This window comes from Brassica oleracea, chromosome C4 (genome assembly GCF_000695525.1).
Source record: "Brassica oleracea var. oleracea cultivar TO1000 chromosome C4, BOL, whole genome shotgun sequence".
Lineage (NCBI taxonomy): Eukaryota > Viridiplantae > Streptophyta > Magnoliopsida > Brassicales > Brassicaceae > Brassica > Brassica oleracea.
The window spans coordinates 50,195,023-50,211,786 of NC_027751.1; the positions used below are offsets into that span (position 1 = coordinate 50,195,023).

General features: G+C 33.2%; 2 protein-coding genes across 2 annotated transcripts; both read left to right on the forward strand.

Moving 5' to 3' along the window:
• The first annotated feature begins 6,335 nt into the window (after positions 1–6,335).
• Positions 6,336–7,383, forward strand: LOC106337270 (abscisic acid receptor PYL4-like). Its single transcript, XM_013776355.1, has one exon. The coding sequence runs from the start codon at positions 6,560–6,562 to the stop codon at positions 7,172–7,174; it is 615 nt and encodes a 204-aa protein (XP_013631809.1). The 5' UTR covers positions 6,336–6,559; the 3' UTR covers positions 7,175–7,383.
• Positions 7,384–10,993: 3,610 nt separating this feature from the next.
• On the forward strand, positions 10,994–13,765 carry LOC106340168 (protein trichome birefringence-like 34). The gene is made up of 5 exons (XM_013779029.1): positions 10,994–11,388; positions 11,922–12,099; positions 12,218–12,414; positions 12,515–12,673; positions 13,308–13,765. Exons 1-5 carry the CDS (start codon positions 11,042–11,044, stop codon positions 13,666–13,668), a joined length of 1,242 nt encoding a protein of 413 aa, XP_013634483.1. The 5' UTR covers positions 10,994–11,041; the 3' UTR covers positions 13,669–13,765.
• The last annotated feature ends 2,999 nt before the right edge of the window (positions 13,766–16,764 follow it).

Genomic DNA, 16,764 nt, shown 5'->3' on the forward strand with positions numbered 1-16,764 from the left:
AGGCATGAAACTGGACACTGATTCGAGTATCTTGGATATAAAAGTGTGTATATCGTTTATGTATTTATGAAATTCAGATATTCAGCCCAGTTCGATTCTTTTTTGTTCGTTTTTTTCTACTAATCTCATCATTTTATCAAAAATATTTGGAAAATAAACATGTTACTGAAATTTATTCTTTGAACCGGTAGTCACAAAATATATGTAGCAATCTCATAGTTATAAGCTATAACCTTTACTAAACAATAATACCATTTTCCACCAATAATAGTCTTACTTGCAATTAAAAAAAAAACCAACAAATTTCTGTCCAGTAGCTATTCTTCCCTCCAAATATTAATTTATGATTTTCATAAATTTGAAGTTTCCACGGCGTATACATTATTCTAGTATTAGTTACGGTGAATCTGCCTCGATTCGGGGTTAAATTAACGATCTGAATAGCTGACTTTATGGACTGAAGTTTCTTATTAAAATCTCTCGTTCTGCATTGCATCAATTCTTTAGGCTTTGCACAAAGCAAAAACTCATCCATCGTGGTCACATTAATAACCATATGAAACATGATACGATTACCAAAAAGTTGCTCTTGCCACATCTCAATCATCTTCAATTAGCAAACACTTTGACGAACTCTTTCCATATTTTTTGTGCATCACATGATGTATATTGGATGTGAATGCGCATATCCTTCTCGTGACCGTAAAATGGACGAAAGAGATTTGCTTTATAATTGCGTATCGGTATATCATAATCAAAGCAATACAACTTGTTCATCAATATGGTTATGAATGAATATTCTTGAATTCTAGAATATTTGGACCTGATAATAGTTGCGAGGCATTGGCTTTGTAGCCTTGAGGGGAAGCCACCCAAGCCAAGGATTAGGGCATCCAAATTAGTGGGACATATTTAAAAAAAAAATTATTAGTATATACATAAAAAGAAAATCTGTAGATTATTTTGTTAAAATATTATCTATTGAGCATATTTAGTTATAATAATATTTGTCAAACTTTTTAAATATATTAGTAAATTTATATTTTAGATAATAGTTAAAACCGTAATTCTAAAATAGAAACATAACAATTGAGACTGCTATGGTCGAAAAACTTGACTATAGGAGTTTAATGGATGATTTTGCAGGGAAAAATGCAAGAAGATCTATATTTCAGCAATAAGTGTTTTTATATCAATGTTTTTTATGAACATATTATGAAATTTGATTTTTTTAATGAAAATTTAAATTATTTTTTTATACTGTTTTGTGATTTTGATAAAACATGTATGAGGACATAGTTTTAAATTTTGATTGGGGCAATATAAAAGGTTGGTCCGACACTGTGTATATTGCATATCAGTATAACATAATCAAAGCAATACAAGGGATTTTTTTTTTTTTTGGTAAAAGCAATACAAGGATTTTCTCAGAAAGACCTGTTCCATCTTCTTGTTCATCAATATGGTTATGAAGATTATTGAATTTTTGGATATTCAGATCTGATAATTAACTATCTAGACATGAGTTGAAAGCATAAGTATCCTACCTAATTCAGAATAGTGTACTTTGTAAGTTCGTTTCGTATATTTTCATAAAACTACATTAAAACGTAAGTAAACAATAGTTATAGATATATTTCAAATTTAACCATATTTTAAAAGTACTACTACCACATTTGAAAATAAATATTAATACTTACTAAACTTGAATTTAAAGATCTATCTATTTATAAGATTAATATATCCAAAAATATTCCCCATATCAGTCTATCTATTTATTTGGTATATATATATATATTATTTGGATACAGCCGTCTTTATTATTCAGATTAAACCGTCCCCCACATCGTCAAACCATTTTCTCCAGATTTTATTTAGCATATCTTGTTAATCCCTAGTTTAAAAATCTGTAAAAATAACTAAAACCGATTGCTATCTGTACTTGAATACTGAAAATGTTCTGTAAAGGCCAGAGTAAAATCAAATGGCTCGTATTTGACTCTCTCTTCTCTCTAGAGAGAGGAGATTCTCTCTTTTTCTCTTATCCATAAAAAATCATTCAGAGAGAAGATATGGATTTCAGAGAGAGTGTACTTCGTCTTTTGCCGGAAGGAATCAACGGGACGGTTGATGAGTTTCTTCATCGATTCACCGGATTCTCATAGGCTTATAACTCCCGGTTGTCGGGCTTCGACTCTGGAAACTAGTGGCTTGTTTAGCACCATGTTTGTCGGCACTATCACTAGCAAATCATTGTGGCTCTCTGATGATTTAGTCTAGTTCTTACCGGATTTATATTCGGTTTTGTTTGTTTATTTCTTTTTTTCTTTTGGTTTGACCTCGATTCTCTGTTTTTTTTATTCAATTGTGTTACGTTTATCAATTAGATAGCTTTATCCTATTCCCGTTTTACGGGTTCTTCATCTTCAGGCTTATTTTTATCTTTAAAGATGATCTGGGCTGAATTAGATGGATTTAACCTATCTCTGAAGTTATCATGTTCGTGATACAAGTGGATTCAAGCTTTGAGTCGATGGTTCGGAATGACTCAACCGTTCTGGAATTGGTTATCCGATTTGCCTTGGTCCCTGTCGATTTCCGGTATCAGAAAATCATAGCGTCGGGTTTCAGGCCGGTGGAGAAAGGAGAAGGTCCTCTATGCCGTGTGTCTTTACTTTCGTAGCAGCCCTACACGTGGACATGATCTAGCTTGGACTTTGTCCTTTTCTCCTTTTGGGTTTTTAAAGTTTGGGCTTTTCCTTATGCCTCTTTGTGTATATGTGTTTTCTTATAGCTTTTCATGAGCTTTTAATAAAATGAGATGCCAAAAAAAAAAAAAAAAGTTCTGTAGTCTATACTATACTAAAAGGGCTTGAGCTAGCCTTTTTAGGGTGTCCACGTCGGATTGGAAATTCATCCAATCACGAGGTTTTATTATGCCACATCACACCCGCTTTTAGTCTATACAGATTTTTCGAAAGCATACTCATGTGGGCTGTTAATATTTGGACGTGGCCCATTATCAGCCGAACTCTCTTCTTATCACAATGTTCTTCGATATCATTTCATCTCTTCCCCTTCACTGGCATCGTTACTGATTTCTGCGATTCAACGTTTATCCCGATCCACTCTCACTCATTCAATTCCGTAACTGACCCATTCAACAAAGTGTTGACCCTCGCTTCAGATTTTTCTGCGCTCTATATAAATGTTGCTCGACACTTCCATGGCAGCCCTAATTATTACTCAAATACCCATCGGGTGAAGCTGCTCTGAATGACTCACGATCGGTCGCGAGGTCAAGATATCAGAGAACTGTTATGTGAGTCTACCACTTCCTTTTTTTCCCTCGCATATTGTTTCACAAGGTTTTTGATTAGTTTTACTCAACTCAGGACGATCACGATCTACTGATTTTATCATTCTTAGACGTATGAGAAAGTGATGCTAATGTCAAGGCAAGATTTCGGGAGTAGCCATCTTTGAGTTGTACCACAAGCGCTGCAGCAACGCACAACTTCTATTTTCATTACAAGCTTGAATCATATGGGTTTTATCCGGTTAGAAGGTAAGGAAGAAGAGAAAAACATCAACCGCGATGCATAGAATATAATAGAAATCATTATCTTAAGTTCAGTGAAGTGATACTTAGGAGCAATCTGTTTGTTTTTATTCAGGGCGTGTTGGAGAACGGAATGGAGATAGATGTGAAGAGGTTGCCAACAAACTCGGGCCAAGGAACGGTAGCGTTTAAGAATGAGGTCAAGCTGAGGACTCTCATGAGGATTTTAAGATGTTGCGTTGAACTGGAGGAAAATATGTTGATATAAAAGTATCTACCAAACAAGCGTGTACATTTTTATATTCGGTAGGTGCTTACTTTTTTGTATCATATTTCAAGTTTTTTTTACGAAAAAACAGTGACTTTAATTTCTTTCCCTATTGTCAATTAGATGTAGAGCATAGACCCTTTGGATTAGCCAAATCGGATATACATAATCCAAGGGAAAGGAAGAGGGAAGGCTTCAACCGTAGAGGATATGAGTCGTGAGGATCAGAAAGAAGTCTGAGGCAGATCTCAGCGCTAATTCTTATCTAATATCCAAGGGGACAAAGCCTGCTTATGGTTCTTTTGATCAAACAGTGTGTATTTGGAACATTGAACCTCACACTGATCTAATATCTTTGTCCTACGCTTAATTATAAACGTTTGTTTCTTTGTGATTTTTCAACTGCGAAAATTTATATATGTTTTTGCTATTAGTGTAGTTTCCATTGAGTTTTTGAGGCATATTGCATAAATGAGGAAAACATTACTTTCTTATCAGATAGAATAAGCTAGAATCACTTTCAGCGTAACATCAATGAACTCTCATATCAAACAAACCCGTGATTATTGATTCTATTATTAAGAAAAGCAATCTGATACAAGATTGATAGATTAATCATCATTATATTTAACAATAATATGAGTTTCTCAGCAACTGATGCATTTGTTTCAAGTGGTCTCTCTGCAATAGGTAGCAAGTATATCAACATACGTATAACAAATACGGCGTGTTCGGTGTTCGTTACTTTGTTTTACTTATCTCTTTTAGTGTTTCTATATCTGATTTTGTTTGTTTTTTTACTGAGATGTTTTGACAATTTAAGAATGAAAATGAGATGTGTTTCTGATATATCTGACAGGGAAACCTGGTTACGATTATCAAAGCTTTATCAGGTTATGTTCATAGCAAAGGGCTTAAGCTTGGAATCTACTTTGATGCTGTGTATATACACAACTGGCACTCATTATTATGGTAATGCAAGTGAAAAGCAGAGTTATTAAGATTTTTGATCTAACCACTAACAATTTTAACAATACCTCTCATTTAGGTTCATAAGAGATCAGAGATCTCTGGTGATATAGATTGGTGCCAGTTTCATCTTTTGTGACGTATCTCCTTGATGTTTGAATGATCATATTGAAACATACAAGCCGAAGGAGGGATATCTCATTACAGAACAAGTTCCATACAAATACGGAAACAACTGTTCCTTGAGCAAAATAAAAGGAACGCGAAGAAGTCAATGTGAAAATCGAGAAAATAACATCTGAAGTGAAATGGTTAAAGGTAGAATCGTCTTTCTTGGGATTGGAACTTGAGAAAGGAAAATCAGTATTTGACTCAATCAAAAAAAGAAAAGGAATGGAATCTATAGAGATAACTACTCTAGAAGATGAGAACGAGATAAAAGTCGTTCTTGCTGAGTCCAATGAAAGGAAGCCAGCAAGGAAATGGTGGAGCTACTGAAGCAGTTGCAGCAAGCAACTCAAGAAGCTGATGAAGCGAGATCATCCTGGCCTTGCTTGTGAAAAGATGCGAATGTTTTGAGAAGAGGCAAAGGAAGAAAAGGCTCGACAAGGTACAATGTAGAGCAGTTTATTTGCAGCTAAGAAGAAATTGAGGCTGCTAAAGCTTTTTAGAGGTTTGCATTAGCTGCCATCAAGGTTTTCGAGAGCGAACATGCTTTCAAGTAAAACAATGTTGATTGTCCGTCAAGCCTAACATTGTCACTAACAGAGTAATATGAGCTTAGCAAGTGTACTCATGAGGCTGAAGAAAAAGCCAACACAAGGGTTGCAGAAATTCTGAGATCGAGGTAGCCAAAGAAACAGAGAAAATAAGCAAAGAGAGGTTGGAATAAATAAACAAAGATAGGGTTGGGAAAATGGAGACACTCGCAGAAGCAACTGAGAAGGCTAAGAAGGCTAAAGAAAGAAGTTAGGTGTAGAGCAAGAGGCAAAAAAAATGGAGAAAGAACATGTAGTAAAGAGAAAGATTGGTGATAATGGAGAGAACATTGAGAATATTCAAAGGAAGGTCTTAAGGCGAAAGAGACCAAAGTCTAATGAACCTCAAACAATCATTCAAAAAACATTGTGTATATTACCAAAAAAATTAGTAGCTTAAAAATTCAAAGGATACCAAAATAGAAATAAAGGAATAACAATCATAAACAAGTTTCATTAACTTTTTATCTTTTTTGCATAATGTACATTCTAATATTAAGAAAAAACTAATTTTGAGTTCTATTTTAAACTTTGACAATTCTTTATATAAAATTATAATATGCACAGTATATATGAAATAAGAGTTTAAATTAAATTACACTTTTGAAAATAACTCGGGCGTAGCCTGGGACCGTCTCTAGTACTCCTAATAAACAATACAGGAGAATTATGGACACTACTAGCCAATTTATAAATCATACCGAAACAGTCAGGTCAACAAAAGGGTATAAACGTAAATTAGCAAAGTTTAAGTTGCTGGTTTTGTTTTCGTTATTACCACTCACATGAACTCTGCATTAAAAACTCTTTCTCCATCAAATCGAAAGGCACAGCCCAACTTTTTCGTAAGTCGCTGTAAAGTTGATTTTGCTCCTTTTTTATATACACACATCTTCTTCTCCTCTTTAACATCTTCTTTTTGAATCCTCCACCATCTTCTCCATCTAAACCCTAAACAACTCCATCAAAGATCCATCAAGATTCTATATAAAACACAAGAACATGCTTGCCGTGCACCGCCCTTCCTCCGCCGTATCAGACGGAGACACCGTCCAGATTCCAACGATGGTTCAAAAACGTTTCCCTTCACTCTCATGCGACGCAACCGCGGCTCGTTTCCACACGCACGAGGTCGGTCCTAACCAGTGTTGCTCCGCCGTGATACAAGAGATCTCAGCCCCTATATCCACCGTATGGTCCGTCGTCAGACGCTTTGACAACCCGCAAGCTTACAAACACTTTCTCAAAAGCTGCAGCGTCATCGACGGAGATGGTGGGAACGTTGGTAGCCTGCGCCAAGTCCACGTCGTCTCCGGCCTCCCCGCTGCTAGCTCCACCGAGCGTCTTGACATACTAGACGACGAGAGGCACGTCATTAGCTTCAGCGTCGTTGGTGGTGACCATAGGCTCTCTAACTATAGATCCGTCACGACTCTTCACTCTTCTCCGGTCTCCGGGACGGTCGTTGTTGAGTCTTACGTCGTTGATGTGCCTCCGGGGAACACTAAGGAAGAGACTTGTGACTTCGTTGACGTTATTGTACGATGCAATCTTCAGTCTCTTGCTAAGATAGCTGAGATATCTGCGGCGGAGGGGAACAAGAAGACGTCCATGTGATGTGTTTACGTTGTCTGAATAGTTGCGTTAAGATCCGACGTCGTTTCTAGGTTTTTTTAGCCGTCGTGTGATCTATGTTTTTTTGCCGGCTTATTGTGTGAAAAAAGAAAATACATTAGTAAATTAATTAATCTCTCATGCATAATGTTCTATTATTATTTACTTCTTTTTGTATTTTATATCCATAAAGAACCGATTCGGATAAGCCCTATTCCGGCTTTCACCACCAAAAGATAATAAAAACTAATACCGGAGATATTAGAACACTTCCAACGGGGTTCTTCTTATGCCTATGATTCATATTTCAAGAACTCCAATGTGAAGAATCCCCATTGGAAGTGCTGTTAGATGCCTCGTCCGTTCAAGGTATATGATTTTTCAAGTTGAAATATTGTTTTTACTTTAATAGTTAGTATTTACTGACTATGACCATCTTCATTTCGACCGTAAAACTTACGTATACGCTTTTGGGAATTCGATGACTAAAGGGCAACGTTAAACTTGGGCATGAAATACAATGCATTCCTTTTCCTGATGGTTTAAATTTTAAATCGTTCCTCAAACTTTTTTACTTTCGTATTATTTCATTATGATTAAAAAAAATTGATATTTAAGCTTTATATATATATATAATCAGAAAATGTGTACAACAAATAGTTAAATTAACTTTTCATTAGCCAAAACATTTATTTGTGATATGTTTGATAGAAAATAAAATTAAAGAGTGGAATTTGTTGAAATATTTAGGCTTCAAGGTGAAGGGTAAATATTTTAACAAGATACATGCATACATACATTTGAATATAAAATAGATGTGAACATGTTGATGGAATAAAAAGAAATAAGAAATTGCAAGTGGGAAAATGTTTTGAATGATAACACAACAAGCCAAGCTGTTTAATAAAAAGGAATGCAAGTTGTAACTTGTTTATCATGCTTCTTCCCAATTGGAAAGGTATAATATTAAATTTTGAATCATAATAAAACAATATAGAATGGAGAAGATGGGCAAGTTGCATGTCCTTTTACATCACGAGAGTCACGATATGTTTCGTTGGAGCTTCTAAAGAATATAAAATATTTTAAACTTATTTCATTTGTTTTATATATTCAAGTGGGTTTGAAATTTTAAACCATACATTTCTTTCTATCCGCAAGATTCAGAAAAAGTCCAGTTGTTATATTTTGATGCTTTGCAATAACTATAAATCCTTGTTTTCAGAATTATATAATTGATTCATGGCCGTACGTTGATTGGGAAATTTATCAATGGACACAAAAAAGTAGAATTCAAACTATGTTCTTTTTAAAATGATAATAGCTTTGGGATTAGTTTGGATTTCGATCTTGAATCCAATATGATTATATTCTTTTATCAATATCGTAAATAGCATAAACAAACACCAAAATGAATACGACATAACCAAACAATGAAATCGAAACATTAAAGAAAATAAGGTTTCGTACTTTCATTTACTATTTCTTGTGCTCGTCAAATATCGACAATTATAGTATAGCTTACTAATCATAAGATGCATACATATGTGGCCAAGAAATGTGTAAAAATAAAACCAGTGCTAAACAAGTTGGCGGTGCAAGTGGGACTGAATAGCTGAAATATTTTGCAAGTTGGGCAAAACATATAAATTTATGGTTTGCAAATTAAATTTTTATTCTCTTCTGACTGAAGAAAATAAAAATTATCCTTTTGAGATCCTTCACGCCACAGTTTCCTTCCTCTAGTTTGATTGGACCTCTGACCAAGTTTCTGCTCGTTCGAGTGAAGGAAATTAAGTAACAAAATGAAAAAAACGAATACAAAATAAATCAATATAATTTACGTAACTCACTTTACGAAGAAGAGGGATCGCGCCATGTTTATAAAACGAGACATCAATATGAACCTACGGCCTTAATACAATAGCACAACTTCTGGGTCGGGTTAAGGTGGGTTCATTATCATGTGTACTTTTTCCTTTTTATTTATTTTGATAATAAACATTATTTAGAAGGTCCTAAGGAATATGGAAGATCTTTAACCCAATCATCAAAATGATTCGTGGCAGAAATACTTTAGATCAATCAACTTTGCTAATATAATTGAGTCCTACCATCTATATTTGAAGTGAGTTAATATCAATCTACTTAGTGAGTTTATATAACTAAACATAAGTAAAACCATCTCTCTAATGTTTTATTCTTTTTTCTCTAAAGTAGAGTAATTATATGATAAATATTGTAAGATATACTCAAATATGTTTTAAAATAGCATTTTTATTTATTTATATACATATTAAAATTATTTGGAAAGAATGTGCTAGAGTAGATTTTTTCCATAATAGCATTTGAAATTAAAAATAGTGTGAGTCGAAGATACTTTAAGATCCTTTATTTGCAAATCATTCATTACTATACATCAAATAGAACATTTTCCACACTGTGTTTCTAGTTTTTTTTTTCCTTTTAGAGAAGCTAACTTAAAGCATCTATGGGGAGAAAAAGGTTAGATCACCACAATTTTTGTTACAGAAACTATTCGTTTATTTTTAATATGAATAACAAGAAGTATTAGATTAGGACTCGGCCAAGTGGTTTGAGAACTTAGACCATGATTAATCTCAGTCTCTTAAATTGAGTTCTAAGTTTCGGTTAAGAGACAGTTCTTAATTTTTTTTAGATTTTAACTAAGAAAAGCTAAAAACCGTCTCTTAAATAAGATATATATAAGAGCAACTTCGTTGGGGGTTTCTTGCTCTTAAGAAACTTTCGGTTGAGTTTACTGTAAAGCTTAGAACCCCACAATTACATACGCATATATAATATATACATACACATACATGTATTTTAAGAACATAGGAGCAAGAAACCCCCAATAAGGTTGTTCTAAGAACTGTCTCCTAGCCGAAAAGTGTAAAAAAAAAAATCAAATAATGAGTTAAGAACCCCGGCTAAGAAACCTATGATGCCCTTAGTTGAGAACACGAAGAAAATTGACAATGGGGGTTGTAATGGAAAGAAGAGCGAGGATGTGAGGTGCTACTCATAGCTAGGCAAAATAAAATGCATGACAAGATCAATGTCTATGACGACCTAAGCACCATGAGCATGACTAGTCTGCAGATGAATTTGGTGGGAAAAATCAAAACCCAAGGCCCGACCGTATCCGTCTCTATATCCAATTGGGCCCAGTCAATATATGATTAGTGCAAATCCATATATAACTTGAGGTAACTTGAAGCCAACGAATAGTATGAATGTGGAAACGTCAACAACTTAACGTACCTAGTTACCTTTATATATTATTATATATGATTTGACCATCTCGAACGATATTTTTCTACAATGAATTCAAAAGCAAGCAAGTACAATCCTATCATTTAAAATGTAAATATGTGTGTTTGAACTATAAATGTAGATTCAGCTTCACCTTGAAACATTTCCTCAAGTAGTTTATGAGTTGCAATAAGTAATTTCTTATTTCCGTTATAGTAACTTAATAAAATTAGAATCACTTTGTGTATGATTCGCAGACCAAAGCACAACAATGCAAAGTTAGATCTCAAAGCTCAAATCAACTTAGCCTTGAAAAGTATCATGGAAGTTGGGAAAGAAGTTTCCACTATGCACTCATAAACTAGAAAATTATTTATTTTTGCTGCAAGTGGGCATTGCTTGAGAAACTATCAAAAAAATTTAATTGTACTAATTATTAGAAAAACATTCAGATATATACAGCTACTAAAATTTGATTGGCCACCAAATTACAAATAAAAAACTTCTGGAAGGCTGAAGTTAAAAGGCAAGTTAGAGATAGACACATCAATATAACCTAAAACAAAACATCATAACAATAACAGCACAAAACTAATGGCAAAGCGACAACTATTGATGCTAGGAATTAGAGCGAGCTTCCACACTCTCGCCGCCGTGCTTGTGGCCGGAGTAATATTCACTGCCGTGTTTTTGTCCCGAAACGGTATGCGAAAAGAAACTCCTCAAAGCATTGGTGTTTCGAACGTGGAAGAAGGCGAGGGCAGTGACAGAGAGTGTAATATTTTCGAAGGAAAATGGGTGTTTGATAACGAGTCAAAGCCTATTTATAAAGAAGAAGAGTGTAAGTTCATGTCCGATCAGCTGGCTTGTGGGAAGTTTGGAAGAAAAGATTCGAGTTACCAATACTGGAGGTGGCAACCTCACAAGTGTGATCTCCCCAGGTTAATTTTCTTCTTTATTTTTCCACTTGACTCTTTACATCTTTCTTTCTTTGTTTCTTTATTTGTTGCAGTTAGTATATACATCTTTCATTATCTCGCTTGTGTGATCTCCCCAGACTGAAATGATTTCACTTAACTATTTGATTGAGATATTTGGTTGTATCATCATGTATGCAACATAGCAAAACCCTTTGTGCCATAATTCTATTTCAGTCAGTTGATGAGAATTACCTAGAAGATAGAAATATACTTTCCCTACTTTTTGGTAATACCATTTGTAGTCCCCATGCAAAGCAAAAAAAAAGAAAGTGAATTACAAGTTGTTGGGTCTAATTTGGGCCTTTACTGTTTTTCCTTTTGGTCTCAAATCATCACCAATTCGGTATTGAACAAAACTAAATGAATTGAAATATAAAGATTGCAATTTAAGACAGTTAATGGTTGTTACCAAAAATTTATACCAAATTACTAATATTATCATCATTCAAAATTTTTAATGTACGTATGAAAAATGTCTTAATGTACGTAAAAAGGTTTAATGGGACGAAGTTGCTGGAGCGGCTGAGAAATAAGAGGATGGTGTACGTAGGAGACTCCTTGAACAGAGGCCAATGGGTATCAATGGTGTGTATGGCTAGTTCTGTGATTACAAATCCAAGGATGATGTATTTTCACAGCAACAGCTCTAATCTCATCACTTTCAAATCGCTCGTAAGTCATCCAAAACATTTAAACTCATCTAGTGCATTTGTATCATCTTTTCATTAGATATATACATTTACACTCGATCGTCAAATAATCTGTAAGTTCATTGTGGATGAATAATCAGGAATACAATGCGACAATAGATTTTTATTGGGCTCCCTTGATGGTGGAATCCAACTCGGACGATCCAACAAACCACAGGTTACCTGAACGGATAGTTCGGATCCAATCGATAGAGAAACATGCGAGGCATTGGACTGAATCTGATATCATTGTCTTAAACTCTTATTTGTGGTGGTTAAGGCCTCATATGAAGACACTGTAAGTTTCTTAATTTACTTATAGTTAAGATCAAAAAAAAAAAAATCAATAAGATCCCTCTATATATATTATCTCAATAGATGGGTAATATGTGAAAAAGGTGGGGGTCGTTTGAGAAGTTAAATGGAATATACAAAGAAGTGGAGATGGTTAGAGTCTATGAGATGGCTTTGCAAACAATGTCTCAGTGGTTGGAAGTTCACGTTAACTCCAATCTTACCAAACTTTTTTTCATGTCCATGTCTCCCACCCATGAAAGGTACTCTCTCTTACTCTTTTCAATATACATAATAATGCATTTTATCTCTTTATTTCTTTCTCGTGGATTCGTATCTTCGTTCTTTACTCTCTTTTTTGTCAATATGTTATTCCTACAATGTACCAAATGATATTTAGAGTGAGCGTGCAATTTTCTCTAGTTGAACTTTATTTTGATGTGAATGTTCAAAAAAAAAACACTTTATTTGATGTTAGATACAAATATAATTATAAAAGGCCTTTGTTTTTCACGTGTGCTTTTCATTCACGTATCAAACTTTTTTGTATGTTTTAAAATAGAACATAACTTCTTTTATCAAACATTTTAAAAAAGTTATAAGCATCAATAAAAGGAAAAAACCGTATTGGAAACAAACTAAGAAAATCTAAAGAAGGAAGGAAGGAGCTTTTAAAATATTTGAAACAAATACAATCGGTCTTTAATATTGATTTACGTAGCTGAGTATTCTATCTTTTATTTATGATGGTCAATAATATTGTTGCATGATGTGGTTAATGAGTATAATGCATGATGCATATACTCGGTAATGACACACTGAGATTGTCATAATCTTATTATTATTTTGTCAACATTGTTATACTAGATTGCAAGTAACAGAAATGCATCTATGCAGGGCCGAAGAATGGAGAGGAAAAACTAAACAGAACTGTTACGGAGAAACTAGTCTGATAGAAAAAAAAGGATATCATGGAAAAGGGTCGGACCCAAAAATGATGAGAGTCGTCGAAAATGTACTTGACGAGCTAAAAAGGCGAGGATTGAATATACAGATGATAAACATAACACAATTATCAGAGTATAGAAAGGATGGACACCCTTCAATATACAGAAAACAATGGGAGCCACTGAAGGAAAGCCAAGTCTTGGATCCAAGTAGTTACTCAGATTGTATACATTGGTGTTTGCCTGGAGTTCCTGATGTATGGAATCAGCTCCTTTATGCTTATATTGTTGAGGATCACCACTCTACTTGAAAATTGTTCTTACACCTTTTTTTTGTTTCTTTCCTATATTCCACTTCAATTGTACAGCTGATTCACTTTACCTTCAATAAATCTTTTGTCATCTTTTCCACCTGTCTTTCTTTGTTTGATTTTCTTTAAAGCAAAAATATCTTAAACACTATTTCTAGTTACGAGCATAAACTATAATTTTGTTTTCTTTTCTGTCAAAGGAGTGTCAAGAGTAATCAAATATTATATACTCTCTGCGTTTCAAAAAGATAAATGTTTTAAAAAAATATTTGTTTCATAAAGATAAATATTTTGTGCTTTCTATGAAAAAATTATAAACTTAAAAAAAAAATGATTTTATTGAATTACTATTGGTTAAAAGATATTGAAAACTGAAAATTGCAGAAAACGATACATTTATTATAGTGATTTAAAATATTTTCTTAATATATGTGAAAACGCTAAAAAGTCTATCTTTATGAAACGGAGAGAATATGATGTAACTTGAATGCATTTTTTCCTGAATCATTAATTCCTTTGTATTTCAAAAATTATTCACATGTACAATGAAAAATGGAAAGAGCATTCAATTTCATTCCATAACATTTCATATTGTTCAGAAAAAAATGAACTTTGGTTTGAAAAATTATTCCAAATCAAAAATGTTTTGGAATAAGTGGAAAGTTGATTACATTCCATTAAATTTCATAAACAATAATTCCTAACATACTTATTCTTTATTTGAAAGATTGATGTTTAGTATTAAATTAATATTTTACATTTAGTTTATATTTAAACTTTAAAATAAAATTCATGATTAAAATATGAAATATCAATTTAAAATACAAACAAAATGCTAAAACATCATTAAAAATACGGATGGGAATATGATCTTATAAAGTAATTAATTAGAAGCTATGGGCCAAATTTTGGCTTTGGGCCTTGAATAAATTTAAAAAAGTTGGATCGGTATTCAGGGATACATGTATAATTGATAATTCTATATACGCTAGATGAAAATTTGGCTATTTCTACTATGTTATCTCTGAGACCATTTTTAATCTCTGGTCTCTACAAAGATTATATATAAAGAAAATTGTTCCCTATATACATTAAAAAATGCAAATTCACTATCTAACCAAAAGACACCTCATCTCTATTCATTTATCTTTCTATCTTTTTCTAACCTGTCACTAAAATTCTAAATATCATTTTTTTTTATCTTTTGTTATTTGGCAAATAAGCCCTATATATAATTGATTAAAATGCCTAAAATCATAGAACTACACGAATTAATTAATAACTATATTTTAAAACCCTTATATGTGTGGTTTGTAATTTTAGTCATGATAGGTTTAGTCCTTTATGCTACGAATCATGCCTGCGATGAATTAGGATTGATATATGCACTGGACAAACTTTCTCGCTCCTTCTCGGTTCTTATGTATGTGTAAAGGACATAGAAATAGGGTTAATTCAACCACCTATTTAAATTTAACCGGCTTATTGATTGAGTCTAGCCATTTTTGTTTTTTCTTTTGTCTGCAATCGCTTTGTTAAGTTATGGTTTTATTTCCTAACCCTATAGAAAAATGTGCATGAAAAGCTGTGTGCATTAAATTCAGTGTCACGAAGTTGAAGGTGGAGTAACTGCAAAGTTGGCAGGAGAGAATCATAAAGCCGCCCTGAAGTAACGCTCCAATAATTGTTTTCGAAAACCTAAAATAAGTTTTAAAAAGAAACCTAAAATACTTAAATTTCAATCATCCGTTTTTTGGATTTTTCGAAGAAACTCGTTCTTCGTATTTCATTCATTGTTCTTTTTCTTTCTGACATATATAAAGTGGTGATAGACCCCCCATTGATTGAGGACTGTGTGGATGATGACCATTTTAACGAAAAGCTGTTCAAATGGAGTTGAATTTGTCAGAATGAATGTCGTTGCAAACTTTCAGGCTATTATTTTTTTTTGCTAAAATTTGGTGGTTTTGAATGTTTATTGGTTTCTTTTACTTGGAGGCTTCCCACTGCTCGGACTCTATGAATGTCGATTCGTATAAAATTTAAATAGTTTCTTAGAAACAAAACTTGATGATAGTACAAGTTGATATCTCAAGTTTGAGTGTTTAACTTCTTTATTATATGTAATCCTAGAAATACAATATTTCACATAAAGAAAATAGTGACAGTAATTAAATACGTACACGATTGTAAAACAATTTATATTAAAAAACGGAGGGAGTATGATTGTAAAGATATCAGAAGATACAAACTATAGAGTTGGAAAGTAATCTATATTGACCCAGTTGAAAATTTTGTATTCTCAATACCCCACTTCTTTTCAAACTACCCTACCATGTTTCTCTTCTCTTTATTACCCTCAGCTATTATATTATTATCTATTTCTTGCTGACCTCACATCTTACTTTCTAATTTTGAAATACTTTCTAATTTTAAAAATAGAAAGCCGACCCCTCATCCTCCCACATAAAGTCCATAATTAATGGACACCTAACAAGCGACCCCACACTCCATCTACCTCTCTCCTTCCCACAGGTGTCCATCTGTTCTTTTTTTTCAGATCCTGCTCCCTTTTTTCCAACCACCTGCGAATTCTTCTTCCCCTTCAAGCTCCATTGGCGTTTTTTGGAGGTTATTTTGACGAAAATTGGTACGATTTTTTCATGAAATTTTCATACTAATATACTACTTATGTTCTATGTGTTATGGGTAACGAAAAAAATAAAAACTTAGCTCTAAAAATCGTAAAAAATTTGAAAGAAAAATGAAAATAAAATTTGAAGAAGGTTCTCTTCTTTTAACACGATTCTTTTAACACGAGTTTGATAGGAAAAAACATAAAAATGGTGTTAGACGATAATGTGGGTTTTGTAACATGTTATTTGTTGATTAAACATACTTAAACCGATGAAAGATTAAAGTTTTAGGTATATTGGTATGAAAATGATGTTTTTTTAGGACTATTTTGTATATTTCTACTTATTTTTCACTGTTTTAAACCAAAATAATACATTACAATATTGGTAGACGATATTGTGGGTTGTATAATACCCCCTGGGTTAGTTAAAAGGGTTAAATCAACAAAAATGAAAATTT

Coding starts and splice junctions, on each gene's coding strand:
- LOC106340168 (XM_013779029.1), top strand. CDS start 11,042: ATGGCAAAGCGACAACTATTGATGCTAGGAATTAGAGCGAGCTTCCAC. Junction 11,389..11,921: donor CACAAGTGTGATCTCCCCAG/GTTAATTTTCTT, acceptor GTACGTAAAAAG/GTTTAATGGGACGAAGTTGC. Junction 12,674..13,307: donor ATGTCTCCCACCCATGAAAG/GTACTCTCTCTT, acceptor GCATCTATGCAG/GGCCGAAGAATGGAGAGGAA.
- LOC106337270 (XM_013776355.1), top strand. CDS start 6,560: ATGCTTGCCGTGCACCGCCCTTCCTCCGCCGTATCAGACGGAGACACC.